This window comes from Dermacentor albipictus, unplaced genomic scaffold, assembly GCF_038994185.2.
Source record: "Dermacentor albipictus isolate Rhodes 1998 colony unplaced genomic scaffold, USDA_Dalb.pri_finalv2 scaffold_66, whole genome shotgun sequence".
NCBI lineage: Eukaryota > Metazoa > Arthropoda > Arachnida > Ixodida > Ixodidae > Dermacentor > Dermacentor albipictus.
Window position 1 is genome coordinate 399,022 of NW_027225620.1, and position 18,323 is coordinate 417,344.

An 18,323-nucleotide genomic window follows, 5' to 3' on the forward strand; every position below is an offset into this window, starting at 1 on the left:
GTGTGTGTACGCTTGCTTTAAAAGTCACTTTTGCGAAACGAAAAGCGTACAAAGACGAAAAAGACCACAGCGACGAAACATTTCTTTCTCGATCGCCGTATGTTCGCGAATGAAGTGATGGAAATGCGGCCATAGAATTCTCCACAAAGGGCACCATTATACAGGCTGTGCAGCGTACCCGTTTTGAACGACGAAAATGAAGACGACGAGGGGTTTCCTAGCCCTAACGACGAAAAGGCGCTATTCTGCTACTTTTCAAAAGAAACGCAAGAAAATTGGTGCTGTCACTCACGTATTCTCTTTCTGTCTGGTTCTATATGCGTATGAAGCTATTTAAGCATAGACAGCGGTTGTAGCCAGGGTTGTTGGTTTGCAGCGCATGGGAATGGGGGCTGCTCGACGCAGCTCAAGTAGAATAGGAATGAAGTTCACGATTGTACTGGCTCTGAGCTTCAGCACGCTGTTCGCTGCATCCTATGCACAGGGCGAAGAAAATGACGACATGGGCAGAGGGCGAAAAAAAACTGCTGACGTAGGTGAGCGACCTCACATGATATTTCCGCAGGCATTGTGACGTCCTTTCCTAGGCCGCCATTCGGTTGCTCAAGCAGAACGGCTGCTGTCTTAAATGTCTTTTAGTTCTCGCGAAATAGAAAAGTGGTTGATTTGACGCCTAGTGTAGGTATATATTTATCAAATATTGGATGCGCATGCGCTTATTAAAAACTTATGCTGCAATCTACAGCGCCTGGTTAGTAATGGTACACTGAAATTTATAGCATACCACGTTGCACTATCGGACACAAAAGTTCACAGGCGATCTCTCTTGAAGGCAGAGTGAACATGGAGCCTATGACAATGCTGTATACAACTTCTTCCACAGGTAATGATAGTGAGTATTTACCAAAGGCTGGATACCTATGTTTCCTTGCTGAACCTGTTTCACAGAAGTGCATTTCGACGCTACCTAGGTCTACGTGAGCCCGAATGGTAACCCTTCGGGTCGAGCCTGCGTCAACACGAGCTCTACCAATCAGCCTGAAATGAGTGCGTTGACTTGCCCAAACTATGTAGCAAGGTGCATATGAAAGAGGTCGAGTCGAGATGAACTAATGACTGTACCTGCTCGCCTGAAGTTCATGTAAATGAAGCTAATGTATCTATGTTAGCTACAATAAATATGCCACGTCTTGCATTAGAAACAGTGTGGTCTTTCTCAAATTCACAGGCGCTGCGTAACTGTGCCCGTACGACCTCTTAATAGGCTGCTAATTGGAGTTCGAATTGCGCCTTCGTCATGAGCTTTGCTACATTTGTAGAGCAACCTAGGCTTGCGTCACAGAAAGCAAGCACGTCTTCAGGAGCCTTGTATAAGCAGTAGGTGATGCAACCAGATGGCCTGACTAATAAGAGCTCGGAGACAACCATTAACTACAATTAAGGCACTACACAATGCGGCCTTTAGATTTGCCGTGCTCGAACGCAACCTGAGGGCACTATGTTTTATTTCATAGACTTTCGAGCGGTGAAAGTGACTTCCGAAACAGTAGTCATGAAAACGGTCGCATCTCATGCAGTGGGCGTTTAACTTATGTGACTGGGAACGTGTACGATTCCGTCTTTATTTATGTACACCAATGCCGGTCATCATTCGCATTCCTCACGGGCGTCACCGTGAATGGCCGTAATGCTGATACCTATTCGAAGGATTCTGCAAACTGCTTTAAAAACTAGTCAAGGCGTAGCGTGTAAATGGATGCGAGCGTACTGACGTCAAGGCAGCGAGGAAAATTCTACGACCGAAAATTGTGGGACGTTTTCCAAGTAGGTTGTCCAGGCCATGAGAATTTGAAAACGAAATTTATTAACATTTTATTCTATGCACAAAACCTTAAAGAATTCCAAAACAAACAACAAGAACGAAACAAATACTGATAAATGTAGTTAACAAGCTCACATCACCGCTAAGCAGTGTCTGGAACGACTTCAACCAGACCTCTAAACCCTCTCAATTACTCGAAATGATTTTAAGTTACTCGAGGTATTGTTACATGCTCGCTCGGCTACAATTATGCGTGGTTATCACTCCTGCAGCCTAAGAATTACTATCGGATAGTTTTATTTCTACCAAACTATTTCCTTAGGCAAACATTTCAACTTATCGACTGAGTACAGGTTTCTGCTGACATACAATTTTCATGAAGCGCTGAAGAAGTAATCATGTTAAAGCTTCGTATATTTTGCCCATTGTGTGTGCACTTTACGAAGTCTTCTAGCCTTACCTTTCATTCGATTTGCGAACAAAATCACGAAACCTTTGGCTGCAATCATGAGAAAAAAATTATGCAGGCAGAAATACGCGTAGGTGTATATTAATTCACCACTTTGTTTCAGTAAACTTCAGGTAAGCATTTAGCGTAAAGCGAGAGGTCCACAATCGATGCGCGTCCTCAGCTAGCAGACAGATTTACCGGTTCGCCTGCACAGTTTGACATTTCTTGTGAAAATAATTATAAGGCGTTATTGTTGGGACCTCCGATTGGGGGCAGTGATGGCACTAAATCAATGCTTTTCTGGATACCCTAATGTAAACTATGGCACTATCAAATGCAGTGCATTACAAGTATGCGGCAAAAAAATAATCATGGCCTTAGATCTCTTAGGAGGTGCAATGAATTTGTTACGACAGTTACTTGGAATACATAGGTACCTATCCTTTTAACTGGTGCCTTAAGACGAACACAATAAAACACGAAAAGAGGCCGTAACTTCACTACCAACCTGCGATGGTTGTCGCAGTGACCATCTGTAGCGCCATATTGGAATTAACTATGCAATATTTCATGTTTCGTGTTTTCATGTATCATCTGTCGTGCATGTTATAAAAACAGTCCACTGTACAACCTCTTACCGTTTGTTGCAGTACTGTAATGAAGTACGACTTCCACTTCTCAGCTAGCTTTCCTGCATAGTTATGACATTTGCCTATCCTTATCCTTGTCAGCTGTACTTTATTGAAAACCTAACAACGTATGCGACAATTCGCACTGACCTTACGTTAACAGATACCTTTAGAGCACAGCTCTCAGGCGCCCCTTCCTGCGGTGAACGCTGGCGTCGGTAGCGTAGCCAAGCGAACGAGGACAGGGAAAGATGAAAGGGCGAACGCAGAGTGGGAGATGAAAGATGCGAGCCGCGAACGGCGAAGACCAATGAGAGCGGCCTCTTCAGTGACGTGCGCACGGGAAACTGGTGTCATGCGGTCGCGCCTGACCTCTCGATGCGTACTCTTATCTGGTCTCAAGGAATGGGCATGGGCAGGACATGTAATGAGGAGGGAAGATAACCGATGGTCAATAAGGGTTACGGAATGGATCCCAGGGGAAGGGAAGCGTAGCAGGGGGCGGCAGAAAGTTAGGTGGGCGGATGAGATTAAGAAGTTTGCAGGGACGGCATGGCCACAATTAGTACATGACCGGGGTTGTCGGAGAAGTATGGCAGAGGCCTTTGCCCTGCAGTGGGCGTAACCAGGCTAGTGATAATGATGATCATCTGGTCTCAGCCAGACCACTCCTTTCGTACCATCGTCTACTCGCATCAGGGCCGCTATATGGTAGCGATGCCTTATGCCTTATTCTATGCTGTTCTTATCATCCACCACACACAGCCACCTGATCCCGTTGATAATGTGGGCAGACCGTCGCTCTCACCACTGCCCAAGCGCGAAGAGCCTGAAAAAGCATAGAATCGGAAAAGGCATCCCTACAAAATATCGACACAGCTCTCGCTCGAGCTTGTTTGGTTCGCTTACTTTGTTCTGGCTCACGCATGTTCCGATCGTCATGGCTTGTGATTGCTTTGTAAACTGATTGTATGCGCGACGCTAATATTGTAGTACTTTCTGCAAGCCACGCGGCACCAAGGCCCTTGTGCTTAAGGGCCTTGGTGGGGCAGTAGTGCTACTTGTAGCGCCATATTTTAGTACACCATCTCTTTGTTTTACATCGTTTTGCCATAGCATTTGACATGCATCATTGTCTAGTTCTATTACGAATATATTTGCACACTTTCTAACGAATATTTTTAGGCTTCTATACAGGCATGTTTCATCCACGTCTCGATAGTCACTATTCATTTAGCAATGGCAGTCTATTACCGCAGTCTTTGCGCTCTTTGGCCACTTCTGGCCCTTGCGCCAATAAACTCAAATCATCATCACCATTATCACCATCATCATCACCATCATAATCATCATCATCATCGTCAAAACACGTATAGAGCTGCACTCAAATTTCATGAACGGTGAATTTTCCGTTTTGGTTTTTGAAACTGTTGTGCTATTTCAAATTGAATATATTGTATAAAAATCTCCTGCAGTGAGGAACATCATGAGCGTAATCCGCATACTTGCGGATTTCCTGGTGCCAGAACCCGATATGCGGGAGAATCTCCACGAACACTTGGAGACGGCCACAATCTGCGTGAGGAAAGCTGAAGGCCTACAGCTGCACTTCATACGCCAGGCAAGCTCCGTAGTCGGTTCATCGTTCTAGAGTAGAAGTGTTAAAGAAAAAAATATATAGAAGGTCAAGGCAGGGCATTCTGTCTCTTCTTGAAGCAGCGAGAGTTGGTAGAAAGAAAACGGATTAGGTCGAAAGTAGGTTTATTCGGTTCGCAGTCACAAACCAAACATCAACATTGCTTCGTAAGAGTTTTAAGATTAATTCTCAGTGGGGGTTGTTGAAAACAAACTCGCAGTTCGACATATTGACTTTGCTCCTTTTAAGACTTAAGATGCTCTACAGAAAAGGGGTGTGTTATTGATGCATCTGCGCGGTGAAAATGCTGTGCCACATTTTTTTTTATTCAGTACCACAGGGAAATCAAAACTGGGTAGGAGATGACAGTGTAAGTCATTTCTATACAGCAAACTTTTCGTAACAGCATTAACTTCTTGCTATCCTTGCTTACGAGAAACGCTTTTCGTAACGCTGTTACGAAAAGTTTTCTGTATAGAAATGACTAACGCTGTCATGTGTGCACGTGTATGTGTGTGTATATATATATATATATATATATATATATATATATATATATATGTATATATATATATATATATATATATATTTATGTGTGTGTGTATGTATGTATGTATGTATGTATGTATGTATGTTTGTTTGTATTTATGTATGTAGCTTATGCATTCTTGTGATATGTGCGATTGAGTCAGTTTTAAATAATATAGAAGATAACAGAGTGTAATTTTATACTGGGAGTTATATTACACAATTGTATTATAACTAGTTTCCATAACATGAAAGTATCTGCATATATTTGTATTTAAAATGCTGTTACGTCCACAATTTATGCGTGATTGTATTGCACAGAAGCCGCTACCGTGCCTGTCTGGGAGACCGGAGCTTTGTCGAAAAGCCGAAGAAATTTCGGCTTTTTTTCCGGCTTTCCGTTTTCACTTTGTATTCAGTGGTGAAAATAAAATTCATGATGATGATGATGATCAAGTGTACTGCAATATCGCATTCATCATTCTACTGAATATCGCACCAGAATGCTTCATTTCCGCACTGCAATACATAGTTAAGTGGAACGACAATGCATATGCAGATTTTGCGGAGAAATACCTCGAAACTTGTGTATGCCTCAAGATTTTTTTCTCAGTAGTGAGCACGTCATTTGCACTGGTCGTTTTTATCGACGCAGTTGGAACATGTTCGTTTAAGCATTTCAAATTCAAAATTAGTTAGTGATTCTTGATTACGCCCACAGTTTCATTGCGCGATTCGTTGTTCGAGTATGGTATGGTAAAACTTCATTGAAGTCCGGCATATTGTGGCCCTTCACAAAGCAGGCCGCTCCCACGTTGCAGCCGGAAGGCCGAGCCTCTCGGCAATGTCCGCCAATTTATGCACGGCGTATAAAAGGGCAAATTTTTGCTATGTTTCGTAAACAATAGACATTTATTCTTTCGACAATAAAAGAAAAACAAAACCAATGGCATAACTTGGCAGCGAAGTAAAATAATAAGTAACATAAAATATAACAAGTGCGGCTTTTCTCGCCGGCTAGAAGCCTGGTCCTGCTCTTTCGCAGCTTCTCTCTCGAGGTGTGCATCCTCAGTGCGCTAGATTAAGGCTTTCTACAAAGGCTATCGGAAAGATATTTGATTAGGTTATCGAACTTTCTTACGGCAATCAGTTTTAGGAGCCACCACCTCCAAGCACACACATGACTGTCAAATCGTACGTACGTCGTGTACCTTGCACATGTTCCGGCCCTCATTCGCGTCAAGTTCTCCCCATTGAAGGCCTTATTCAGTCTTTGAAAAATATGACATGCCCGGAGGAAGCTATGCTCGTGGGGGTACTTGTTTTCTTAGATCATTGAACAAGGTGTTCGACATAGCTCTATCTTGGGTGGCTGCCAGCAACAACTAGAGTGTATATAAAATGAAATCTATAGCTTTCTTCTTGCGCGGTAACATTGGTGCATATTTTTTTTTTGCATTGCTACCTTCTTTACATTGGGTCTTTCTGTTGCAGTTCATTGCTGGGATTCCCAGAGCACTCGACTGCGTTGACATGGTATTCTCTGCTAAGAGCCAAAAACAGCGAGTCAAGGTAACGGCTAAAATGTGTGCTGTGTTGAACAAATTCCGAAACTATAGCGATTTGTGTAGGCCCCTAATAAGTCGAACCCAGATATATCGAACCCACATATAACGAATTATTGTGTGTATGGGACAACTGTAGAATCACCTTGAAAATTTCTGTAGAATTTTTTCTTATTTTCGAAATTTTTATATCGGACTTTTCTTGTGATACGCTTCAGATTCGATATATCTGGGTTTGACTTTAGAGCACCACATTGACAGCCATGCCCACGCGCAGATATTAAAGACTGAGCGATTAGTTTGTCCGATTCCTGCCTTATTTGTTGAAATCGGTGATGTGGGACACTTCATATGGTTGTTCGCGCAGTTCGGCGTGGAGGGAAGCACGTTGCTTCACAGCCTAGAGAAGAAATGTTTTGTACGCGAGAGATTTCAAGACCTAGTGGTCCCTGAAAGAACCGGAGTAACCAGGAACGTAATTCTAAGCCAGTTAATTGCCTTCCTTCGCCATGCTGCGTTCATCAGCGTCTGGCGACACGCCGGTGGTAACACAGCATGAGATGCTCTGGTGGACAGATTGGTGGCTGAGCACTAGGCTTTAAGCACTTGACTATTTCACTTGAGTTCTTTCGGCCCACATAAGGATACATCAAGAACAAAAGTACGCTGTAAATAAAAAGACATTACGCTGGATGATTTCGAAGAATAAGAGTCTACTTACACCGAGAGAGAGAAATACATGAGATGGGAAAGACTGGCGAATTAGCCGTACCTACAGATAAAGAAACGAGGTAACGGGCTGCCTAGAGATTTCGAAGAAAGAGGTCGCATTGGGGGAAAAATAATTAATTGCTGCACCGTAATTCTAATATGCGGTGTACGAGCATTTTCGCATTAAGAGGAAGCTTTAGCTCGGGTGCTCCTATCTAAATACATGTAAAAGAAGAATTCGTTTTTCTCGGCAACCACTGCACTAAATTTGACTGGGTTTGCTGCATTTAAAAGAAAAACGTAAAATCTAGTGACTGTTGGTTTCGAATTTTCGAGTTAGGCAGTCGATATTTTATAAAAAAATTTACAAAATTGCAAATTTTTAGAAAACGAAACTATCAAGTTTACAACTCTGTAACTCAACAAGAAAAAATGATATCGCAATTCTGTGAATTGTGTCTGATAGCACATCTAAGCCGGACAAAATTCGTGTGTTACACATGAACCTCAAAAAATGTCATGATATGTAATTATAACTTTTGCAGAACCCTCGTAAACAATGTAACAAATTCACGTAAGATGTAAAATGACATATAATATTTGTTCGCTTTGAATTATCTAATGGATGCCGTTTACAGAACCGCGATATCTGTTCTCGATGCTGAGCTATTAGTTTGTAAACTTCATGGATCGATGGATGCGAAACTTTAATAAGGTCCCGAGGTACGCGACTCAGCGCGCTGCGGGCCGCTCCCACGTTGGGACAGTCAGGCCTTGCCCGACCGCCGCATCGTGGGCCCTCTGGACAGCCCATTCCCAAGACATTCCGAGATTCGAATGGACGCGACTTTGGGAATGGGATCTCCGCATCTGGTGTAGAGATTAATGTCAATTTCAGTGGGGGGTTTCCAGTTCTGTGGCTTGCGGCCCTTTCTACTTGGGCTGTAGAGAAGGAGCTCCGATTTCTTTGGGGAGCACCGGAGTCTCGTGTTGGTTAAAAAGCGCTCTTTGGTGTCGAGAGCTTCCTGGAGAGCGGCTTCGACTTGTCCGTCACTGCCACCCGCGCACCAGACAGTGATGTCATCCGCGTAGATCGTGTGACCGATGCCCTGGACCTTGCCTAGATACCTTGAGAGGTCAACCAATGCGATGTTGAAGAGGAGTGGTGAGATGACTGATCCCTGGGGGGTGCCTCTTCTACTCAGCTCCATTGTCTCCGATTCCAAATCTCTAGCCTTGAGGATGGCGCGTCGTTTGCTCAAGAAAGACCTGACGAAGGCATGGAAGGACGAGCCAAGGTCGAGCTTGGAGATGGCGTCGAGGACGAACTCGTGACGGATGTTATCAAAGGCCTTCTCCAGGTCCAAACCAAGGATGGCTCTCACGTCCCGAGTGCAGCGTTCCAGGATTTGGATCTTGATAAACTTCATGGCGTCCTGAGTGGAGAGGCCTGGCCTGAATCCTATCATGTTGTGAGGGAAAAGGTCGTTGGTCTCGATATACTCGGCAATTCTGTTATGGATGGCGTGCTCGGCCACTTTCCCTACACATGACGTCAGTGAGATTGGGCGGAGGTTGTCCAGGCTCGGCGGTTTACCGGGCTTTCGGATTAGTATGACCTTCGCAAACTTCCATTCTTCAGGTACAATTCCCTGCTTCCAAATCCGATTTATCTCATCTGTAAGAAACTCGATCGATGCGTCCTCTAGGTTTCTGAGAGCCTTGTTGTTAATGTGATCCGGGCCGGGTGCTGACCTACCATTGAGGTCGTGTAGGGCACGGCGGATTTCACTGATTTTGAAAGGCTCGTCCAGCGCGGAGTTCGGCTTCCCTTTGTATATTGGGTATGCTGCCTCATCGGCCTCAGTTTTGAGCGGCAGGTACTTCTTAGCCAACAACTCCAGCATGTCCTTTTCCGAAGACGACTTCTTGGCTTCGTGGAGCGCTTTAGCGAGGACACTTCTCTGGTTTGACTTGGTGCCGGAGTCGTCGAGCAAGTGTTTGAGAAGATTCCACTTCCCTCCCGTGCGCATCTGCCCGTCGATTGAATTGCAAATTTCGTCCCATTGCTGCCTAGACAAGGCTTGGCAGTGCTCGTCGATCTGCTTGTTGATCTCGGCTATCTTATTTCTGAGCTTGCGATTCAAGCGTTGGCTTTTCCACCTCTCGAGAAGTGATTGCTTAGCCTCGAGAAGGTGTGCTAGCCTGCTATCCATTTTGTCTGTCTGTAGATCCGTCTCTATGGTTTTGGTGGCTTCTATTTTTTTTTCAAACTTCTGAATTTTTTAAAAATCTTTCTAACAAAATTCAAGCCCTAAATCAAAATTCTGCTTCCAACAGTCACTAGAATTTACCTTACTCTCTCAAATGCAACAAATTTCATAAAAATCGGTCCAGGGGTTATGTCAGAAAAAAGTTTTTGCGTTTTTATATGTATTTGAATAGGCCGCGTCGGAGTTGGGCCCGAGCTAAAGCTTCCTCTTAAGCCCCCGTGGGAATGCGGTCGCTGAGGACGAAGTCGAACCCGCGACCTCGTACAACAGCAGCGCAACTCCATAGCCACTGACCCACAGCGGTGGTTCATCCTAGTATCATTCCCGATGGCACTCGAGAAAACAATATGTAATATACTGACATATTGGGACAGCAGCCTACTGTGGATGTAAGCGGAGAATGTGTTCCGCCCTCCTTCCGTCCGTCTGTTTATTTGCACTATTTCTTGGCGTATTTAGCAATATATTGATAGAGGTGGTAGAGTTAAACTTTTTCTTGTAGTGAGGTAACTTAATGAGTGTAGAATTTCAAAGTGTTGAGCCAATAAACTTTACACAGGCTGCTTCTTTAAAAGTCAAAGAGTTGATTGAAGAAGAGGGTGATAATTCTCTTAGCCTTAGAGTATATATCAAAGGTGGAGGTTGTTCTGGATTTCAATATACTTTTGCTTTTGATAATGAAGTAAAAGATGATAATATGGTTATTACTAAGAACGGTGTTCGCCTTGTTGTTGATACGATGAGCTTTCAGTATCTAGTTGGTGCTGATGTTGATTATAAGGATGATGTTGAAGGCGCTTATTTTGTAATTAGAAATCCAAATGCCAAAACTACTTGTGGCTGTGGATAAAAAAAGGTTCGAGTCCCTACCATTCTCGCATTTGTGATACGTGAAACGGCCTTTCACTTGTCTCCGTTTTGATCTTTCTGACATTGTGGCTACCGTATGCATATTGTCCCCCTCACTGTATTGTATTTCTGCGTAACTATTTGCAATGTGTCATACGGACAACGTTGCTTCTGATATTCTCAAGTGCACTACACTACTCGGTTCTTCCCTTCTTATAACGAGTAAGTTTAGAGAATTTAGCGCGTATGTGTTTGATTCCTCGCATTTTGTAAAACCTGTTCTAACCATATTGATTGCTTTCTTTAACAGGCAGCGAATTGCTTCGTCAGGAGACTAATTCTTTTCCAGGTAAGACTTTAGATTTAACATTGCAGCGTCTGCAGTGTTGATTTGAACTGCATACTGGTATTGCTTCAGTGATAAAGCTCAACCACTTCAGATATCGGAAAAAAGAGGGATATTGTAACTTCACTGTGCAAAACGAGTTCTGAAAACCTGAAAAAGGCTCACGGCATATTGGCCCTACCAGTCACTTTGAATCGCTCAAATACGGTCAATGAGGCAGCGCAAGATGGTTTCGTGCATATATTATGATCATGGCTTGGTCCTAGCATTATTATCTGGCTTAATTCTTGCAGTGTTACACAGCTTGTTGTTGTTACCAGCAAAAATATGGCTCGTACGCGCTGTAGCCGATTGACTAAAAATAGCACGAATAATTCGAAATGATGATAGGAAATTATATCCCGAGCAAACTATGTGGAAAGGTGAAATAAGATGCTGCCAAGTAGCAGAAATATTAATCTTTATATAGTTTTTATGACTGTGAAATAAACGGCATGGTATAAGGACGGGGAGTACCAACGAGCTCAATGTCGCCGCAGTCATGTGTTATATGATCGCAGTGTCCATGGTACGACGCCACAAATGGTGTATTACAGCCACCACTTGAGCTGCACACTGCCAAACTTTTGTGCCTATGCAAACGTGAATTAGCGTACTTATAATATATCGATTTATATTATCGCTCAAATAATAAGTATCCCAATATCTCTATTTCTTATACAGAAAGAAACGCGATTACCGATGGATCAAGTAAGGAAAGTCGTCGCCGCCATTGTACGTATCACTACCCTATATTGTTGAAGTATATTTTCGATCATGTTACTTATTCTCACGCTATATATGGTGACTTTCCATATTATTATTTCAATGTCATTAGTAATTCCAGCCAGGAGATGGTAAAATTTGTGTTCTGACTAGAACGCGCGCCTGGTGTTTTCATTTTTCTAGAAAGAAAATACCATCAGCACATGCCAACGTTTGTGCTATGTCTACTAATCGCATCGGGTTCTCATATTTACTAAACATACAGTAAAACGAGCTATTAGAGTAATTAAAATTTGCGAACTCATGCCAGCCGTGTGAGTTGGTGCATGCACTTTGCAATGCCCATAAAAAAAGAAAGAAATCTAAAGCATTGACACAATAAGGAGAAAAAATAAGGAGGAGGAACCGTGCTAATACAAAAACGTGCTATTCCAGAATAAAAAAAAGAGAAACAGACGAATTACTTCAGAAAACAAACAAAAACCAGGAATGTGTAGTAAAGGTCAGACCCATCTGAGCACCTTTTAATGGCTCGCATGAAACATCCCAATGCTGTAATGCGAGACCACGCATCACGTGCATATTAGAGTCATATGGGGGGGGGGGGGGGGGGAGGGGCTCTAACCACTATCCGTATTGATGGCGTCCGAAACACTCTTCTGCGGGAATGCGAGTCCGTCTACTTGGCTCACTGGCTAGACTTGTCATAGAGAGTTGTGCGCTGACAGAACTTAAATGCTACTAGCTGGTTTTTGACGCACTGTTCTATGTGATAATCAACTCCGTTTCAATTTATAAGAATAGAAGATGCACAAATTTGTGAAGATATGCTGCTTAAGAACTTACGCACAAAAAAAAACCACACATTCAAGCGTATCTATACGTAGGGGAAATTGAGTGCACGTATCAGAAGGCCGCCGCGAGACGCCATGTAGACTCACGAAGAGGCACCGTTCTTTTTGCAAACTTAGGGGCGTTGCGAAGAACTGAAAGTAATTTGTAAGGGCATTTTGTAAGTGCGCTCATGAATCAACCCGTAGAAGCTACGAAGTGGGAGAGTTTCATTGGTAATCAAAGTGATATAACAAATCCCGAGAGTACAAAAAAAAATTGTTAAATTCTGGTGAGTTGCTCTGTCCCTACTTCATACAGTAAGGCACAAAACTAAGATGTCATGTGCCATTTGTTTTTCATCATAGAATGGACATACTGGGGTTGATCATGGGTGGATGTAACCGTTGCGCCAGTAATGTGAATTCAATGTTGCTGGACGAAGCAAGAAGCTATTCAAAGTACTGGCTTGTCGATTTGCGACAGTGTGGCGCTTTTGTTGTCTTATTTGAGACACGAGTTGTTCTTTTTATTCACGGCTTTAGATACACTGCTGGCATATGGGGGCATCACCCCTATATCACTGAAAATATCCTGTTAATCATATGCTTCAGGAGAGAAACTAGCGTCACATAGAGAGTGAAGGTTAGATTGTGCCAGTGTTACCGTTTTCAACATATTACTCTTACATGAGACCAAAGTTCATGAAATAATAGGTGGTCTTGTGGAGCTGAGGATACGCGAAAACGCATCACAGTGTCATAGTAGTATATGTATTGCAGCAAGTAAATTAATGGGTTTATTGAGAATTTGATTTCGAAATCAACTGTGAACACATAGAAGGCTTTAACCACGGTGCAAAGGACTCAGTTCGAATTAACTGGCCTTCAGAAGCATAAGCTCAAAGCAGTTTTCTTTCAAGAGTACACTAGGGATGAAGCGTCATAAAATCTGTGTCCAAGGGTCACCTCTCTTCTTTTCCTAATTACTGCAGCGCCGAAAGTGCGACATTTCTTATAAGAGTTCCTTCACTATAGGTAGTAACTTGTGAGGGAATGCAATATTACGCACCTTTATTGTCTCCTGGTGCAACACAATTTGAGAAAACGCGTATGCAAATCTTCACTTGGAAAACAAAACTGTTGCTATCGGGAATATTAGGTTTATCGATAGAGCGAAATTTAGTTTTGTGTGTATCCCGTTGTGGTGTCCTTGTCGCGAGATCTACAGAACGTTTCGAGTAGTCAACTTCATTTAGCCGAATTGTTACATTTCACGCTAAGCCAAAAGCAGTTAACTTTCATAGCCTTGTCAGATATATCCCGATTGTATCGACTCAAAAACAGTGTATACGGCTTTGAACAAAACAGGGTAAAACCGATACTGGCTGATGCAACATGGAAGCATCTCGACATGCCTGAATAAACTAATTTCCTCAATCAATGACGCTCTACAGCATGGCTTTCTTCATTTTGTGGCACTCACGTAGGAGTAATGGTGGCCTGAGACGCTCTGCCAAGAATATATATAATTAATACCTCTACAGAACTGGCCCCCAAAGCAGCGCATTTATTGCTCCTACCGTGAGGCCTTTGCACAAGATTATTTTTAACATTTCAGGATTGCCTGAAAGCACGCTTCCTGACGTGAGCTGCTTCAAACGTGACGGGCTGTGTTGCATTCAAGCTGCACCATTCACCAGCAATCAGTCAAGAAAGAGAGCTCTGTAAGCAGGATAGAGAGGCGGACTGAAGAAGTTCACAAAAAAAGAAAAAAAAGAATAAAGCACAGAGAAATACTCATTTAAATACCAAGGCAACGGTATAATGGGAAGGGCACTTCGACACGGCACAATTAGCGTCATTTTTTTTTTCTGGTGTTTTGAAGTGCTTCAATAAACAAATGTTTCGCTACTTTCGCAGGCACTTGTTTCCCTCGCTGAGATAACAAAAACACACCGCGTAAATACAGGTTTATGCGGTTAACAATTCAGTGCGAATGCGATGCCACAAGTTGCTTGCCTATAACGAAAATGGGGGCCACATATGGAAATACTCTGTGACATTAAAGCAATATAAGCATGCGTAAAATGCCTCAGACAGACTGGCCAGCGTTGGAATAGATGGGCCTATCTTTGTCAAAGGCATCCCACTAACCACCCGAATCTAGCACGCCAAGGATGACAAGGTGTCCTTTGACAAATATAGGTCCATTTATCGAAACACCAGCCATCCTGTCTGAGACAGTTTCTCCCTGTTTATACAACATTTAGTCCATGGGTGCACTTTGCTATACCGAAATTTTAAAGCCTGCATATTGAACTTCCGATGAAGTTTTTGGATACTTTTTTTCTGATGAAGGAAGGCCACGACTAAAATAAACAAGTGTTGCCCGCACTTTATATTCTGGAAGACCAGTCCTCAGACAAAGTGCACTGAAAAGAGCGAAATTAGCTGTGCCGATCTCTAAAAGGGCCCCTGACCAGGTGTGGCTGTTTTGAGCTGACAAGCGCAGCGCATACAATGCGCGCTAACGGCCGTGTCTGCTGAACATTACATCCCTAGGAGCTGCGGAAAAAGCTAAAAAAATTGAAGGACACTTTGTAAATTCCAAAGTGCGTTCCACGAAAGCCTGTGCTCGTTCGACGGACTATGCCGTGCCTTTTTTTATGTTAGTTATGTTAGCCCGCCACGTGCGCATTCGTTCATTCTTCTTTTGGCGTTTGGTATCGGGGAGATGCACATTCTTGGTGCGCTTCTCCGCACCGCTTGCCGTGGAATCGTCACCGGGCCGCTTGGGAGTCATCCGACTAACTCGACTGCTGCAACGAGACGTCTGAGAAAGGAGCCACAGAACACCTATACAAACTTAGAGAAGGGAAACTGTACCTTCCACAGTGCTACAGAAATAAGCGTAGCGGTGGCGTCGTGAACTAAAGTATGCATGCGACCACCGGTGGCGCTGTGCAACAGAAAACGGAAACGGGGTTTTGCACACGCTTTACCAGGTGTACTGTGGCTTTACTGGGTTTCTGGCTGCTGCGCCTCGATCGTGCTCCCGCCAGTTTGGTTGCTGTGTGGCACACATAGCGCCTACGTGTATATATAGGCGCTACGTTTGCCACACAGCAACCAAACTGGCGGGAGCGCGATCGACGCGCAGCAGAATACATGCAGTGCTGAGTCATATCGAGTTAAGGCACACTCTGAACTGACTTTTAAGGGCATCCCGAGCGGTTTTTTTATTACGCCGCCGTTACCCTGAGTTGTGCCGCCGCGCTCCAGCTGTTGCATTTCGTGTAGGGCTACTGACAGAATGCGCTTTCCAGGTGGCACGATGGCCTCGACTGGAATAAACGCACATGACACCAAAGATTGAGTAAGCCTGAAAATATTTTATTTGCATTTTACAAGTACAAACAGAAAGCACACGTCTACGCATCCACACAAACGCGGTTACAAGAAATGGCTCATTAATAAGGGTAGCACAAAGGCACAAGAAAGAAGACCTAAGCTACAAAACGTACGGTCGGCTGCTAAGTATAATAATTTCCCTGTCACCGCGTGTCACTTTTATACAGCATCTTTACAGCACTACCAGGCCGGGTAGTTTGGCCGAAAGAACGCAACAACTTACGGCCGTCAGCTGCCTCTTCCTTACGGGTGTCATAATTATCCTAATCTCCGCATCAACGTCGTGCAAGTCCGCATACAGGCATCTGTATCTGAACCATATGTGCCAGCTTAATACATGTGTAGTGAAATTATGATAACCACTGCGTCTTATCAAACGTATTGGTTTTGCAAATGCGCATTACAGCTGACGGAACGACATACTGTAAGTGAAGCACAAGAGAACAAGAACAAAAGGAGGGCACAAAACTTGAAGAAATGAAGAATTAGTAGGCGTACAGCAAACAAGCGATGACGGAGAACACACAATAACGTTGCATCGGGTGTTCTGTGACATCGGTTTGCGTACTTACGGTGTTATGGAGATCAACGGCATAAAAACGTACCTTCAAGCGTACTCCCTCAACCTCCGCCGCATTCATTATGATAATCAACGCCTAAACAAAATGAGGCACTATTTTTTGCCAAGATTAGACCTCTTTACAGCAAGTCTATGTAATGACTCGCAGACGAAACCAGCATGCTTTCGAAAATGTTTTACCGGTTTTACCGCCGCAGTATTCGAACGCCAACGGCCAGGAAACACATCGATACCAATAGGCTGTCGGCTGTCGGTGGTTAATCAAGTACAAAAACCTTGATGCTATGACTAAAAAGCAGCTTCAACAATCAAACTAAAAAAAATCAACTGCCTATTTGCCTGAGGTATCAAAACAACCTTAGACGCCTCGATTGTTTATGTCAATGGTTTGTGTAAAGTAAAAAATTCAGCATGTTCAGCGCCCCTAGCAGAGAAAGCACAAATTAAAGTATTCGACCAAATTACAGTAGCTCCACTTGCGCGCTTACGCTGAAACGCGCCTCGATTGATTTTTCGCCCTCTATGGCCATTTGTTGAACTTGAGAGTGTACGGGGCCTGAAGGAGCGCTGCGGCGCGCGCCACTATGCCATCACGTGGCTGCTGAAAGAGGGTAAGGGGGAGAGGCCACAGCTCCGGCAACTGTTTCTATGCGCCACTGTGCCATCACGTGATTGCTGAGAGAGTGTAAGGGCGAGAGGCCACAGCTGCGGCGGCGCAACTGTTGCTATGCGCCCCTGTGCCATCACGTGATTGCCGAGAGAGTGTGAGGGGGGACAGGCCACAGCTGGCACCGTTCCAGGGTACGGACAGACGGAAGGACGGACGCCCCGAGTATGAGCCACTGAAGGCTTTCGCGTTAAAATTTCAAGCCAAACGCCGTGTTCCCTTCCCTTCGCGTGCGCCGCGCTCCCAGCCGTAGAGTCGACGTATATCGTGCAACTGTGCTTACGTAGATGGCAGCTGTGCTGTGACTTCACCCATGTGGTGACACGTGACTTCGAGAATTATTCAAGGCAAGCTCAGTTATTTGTTTTAATCTGTTGCTTCAATAGACGAATTAAAGTTTGGAGAAGCAATAAAACGAAGAAACCAAATGCCTGTGTGTGTTTGCTTTTCTTCGTAACGTAGCAAGAACGATGTACTTTCATTTCATCTGCTTGTTCCCACGTCGTGATGACGTCGTGATGTCGCGCACGCAGAGAACGAAAGTGTCTCACTTTCTACCGTGTTCCAGCGTCGCGATCGCGCTCTTTCGTCCTCTCACGCCTGAGTAGTTGCTCGTGATTGTGGCACTGATCAGGTGTTCCCGTGCAGAGCGCGCAAAACCGTCGGGCGAGCGAAACGAGTGAAAGGCAACAGCTCGCGCTTGAGACAGTCACCGGATGCGCGCCACTCAGCAATAAAAAAAAAGCGAGAGCAAACAAGAGAAAAAATTATCCGACGATTACGATACTCCCTAATGCGAAATTTGAGCGCAGCTCTATACGTGTTTCCATTTCGCGATATTTTGAAGCAAAGAATTTGAGAGAGACATGTAGCAGAGTCGGTAATGGTCGAAAATCTGATCTGCGGATCAAGCGAGCCGGCGTTTATACATGACTCGTCAAAGGTTCCAGTGTGATCGCTGGTGCCGCATGGCTTCCAGAAAGTACTATACAATTCGCATAGCGCATACAATCAGATTAAGAAACGATCTCACACAATAACAACCAAAACACGCGCGAACGAGACCGACCCAACAGAACCAAACAGGCGCGGGCGAGAGCTTTGGCGCGAGCAGACGATAGTACGAAACGAGCGGATCGGCTGAGACCAGACACGAGTGCGCATCGAGCCGTAAGGAGGGTCCGCATGACACCAGCATCGCGTGCGCACGTCACTGAAGGGGCCGCTCTCATTGGTCTCCGCCATTCGCGGCTCGCG

At 44.3% G+C, this 18,323-nt stretch overlaps 1 protein-coding gene across 1 annotated transcript; it reads left to right on the top strand.

Annotated features, from left to right (window-relative positions):
• The first annotated feature begins 346 nt into the window (after positions 1-346).
• LOC135916317 (uncharacterized) lies at positions 347-14,327 on the top strand. Its single transcript, XM_065449651.2, has 6 exons — positions 347-536; positions 4,378-4,523; positions 6,561-6,638; positions 10,775-10,813; positions 11,534-11,584; positions 14,027-14,327. The coding sequence occupies exons 1-6, from the start codon at positions 380-382 to the stop codon at positions 14,054-14,056; spliced, it is 501 nt and encodes a 166-aa protein (XP_065305723.1). The 5' UTR covers positions 347-379; the 3' UTR covers positions 14,057-14,327.
• The last annotated feature ends 3,996 nt before the right edge of the window (positions 14,328-18,323 follow it).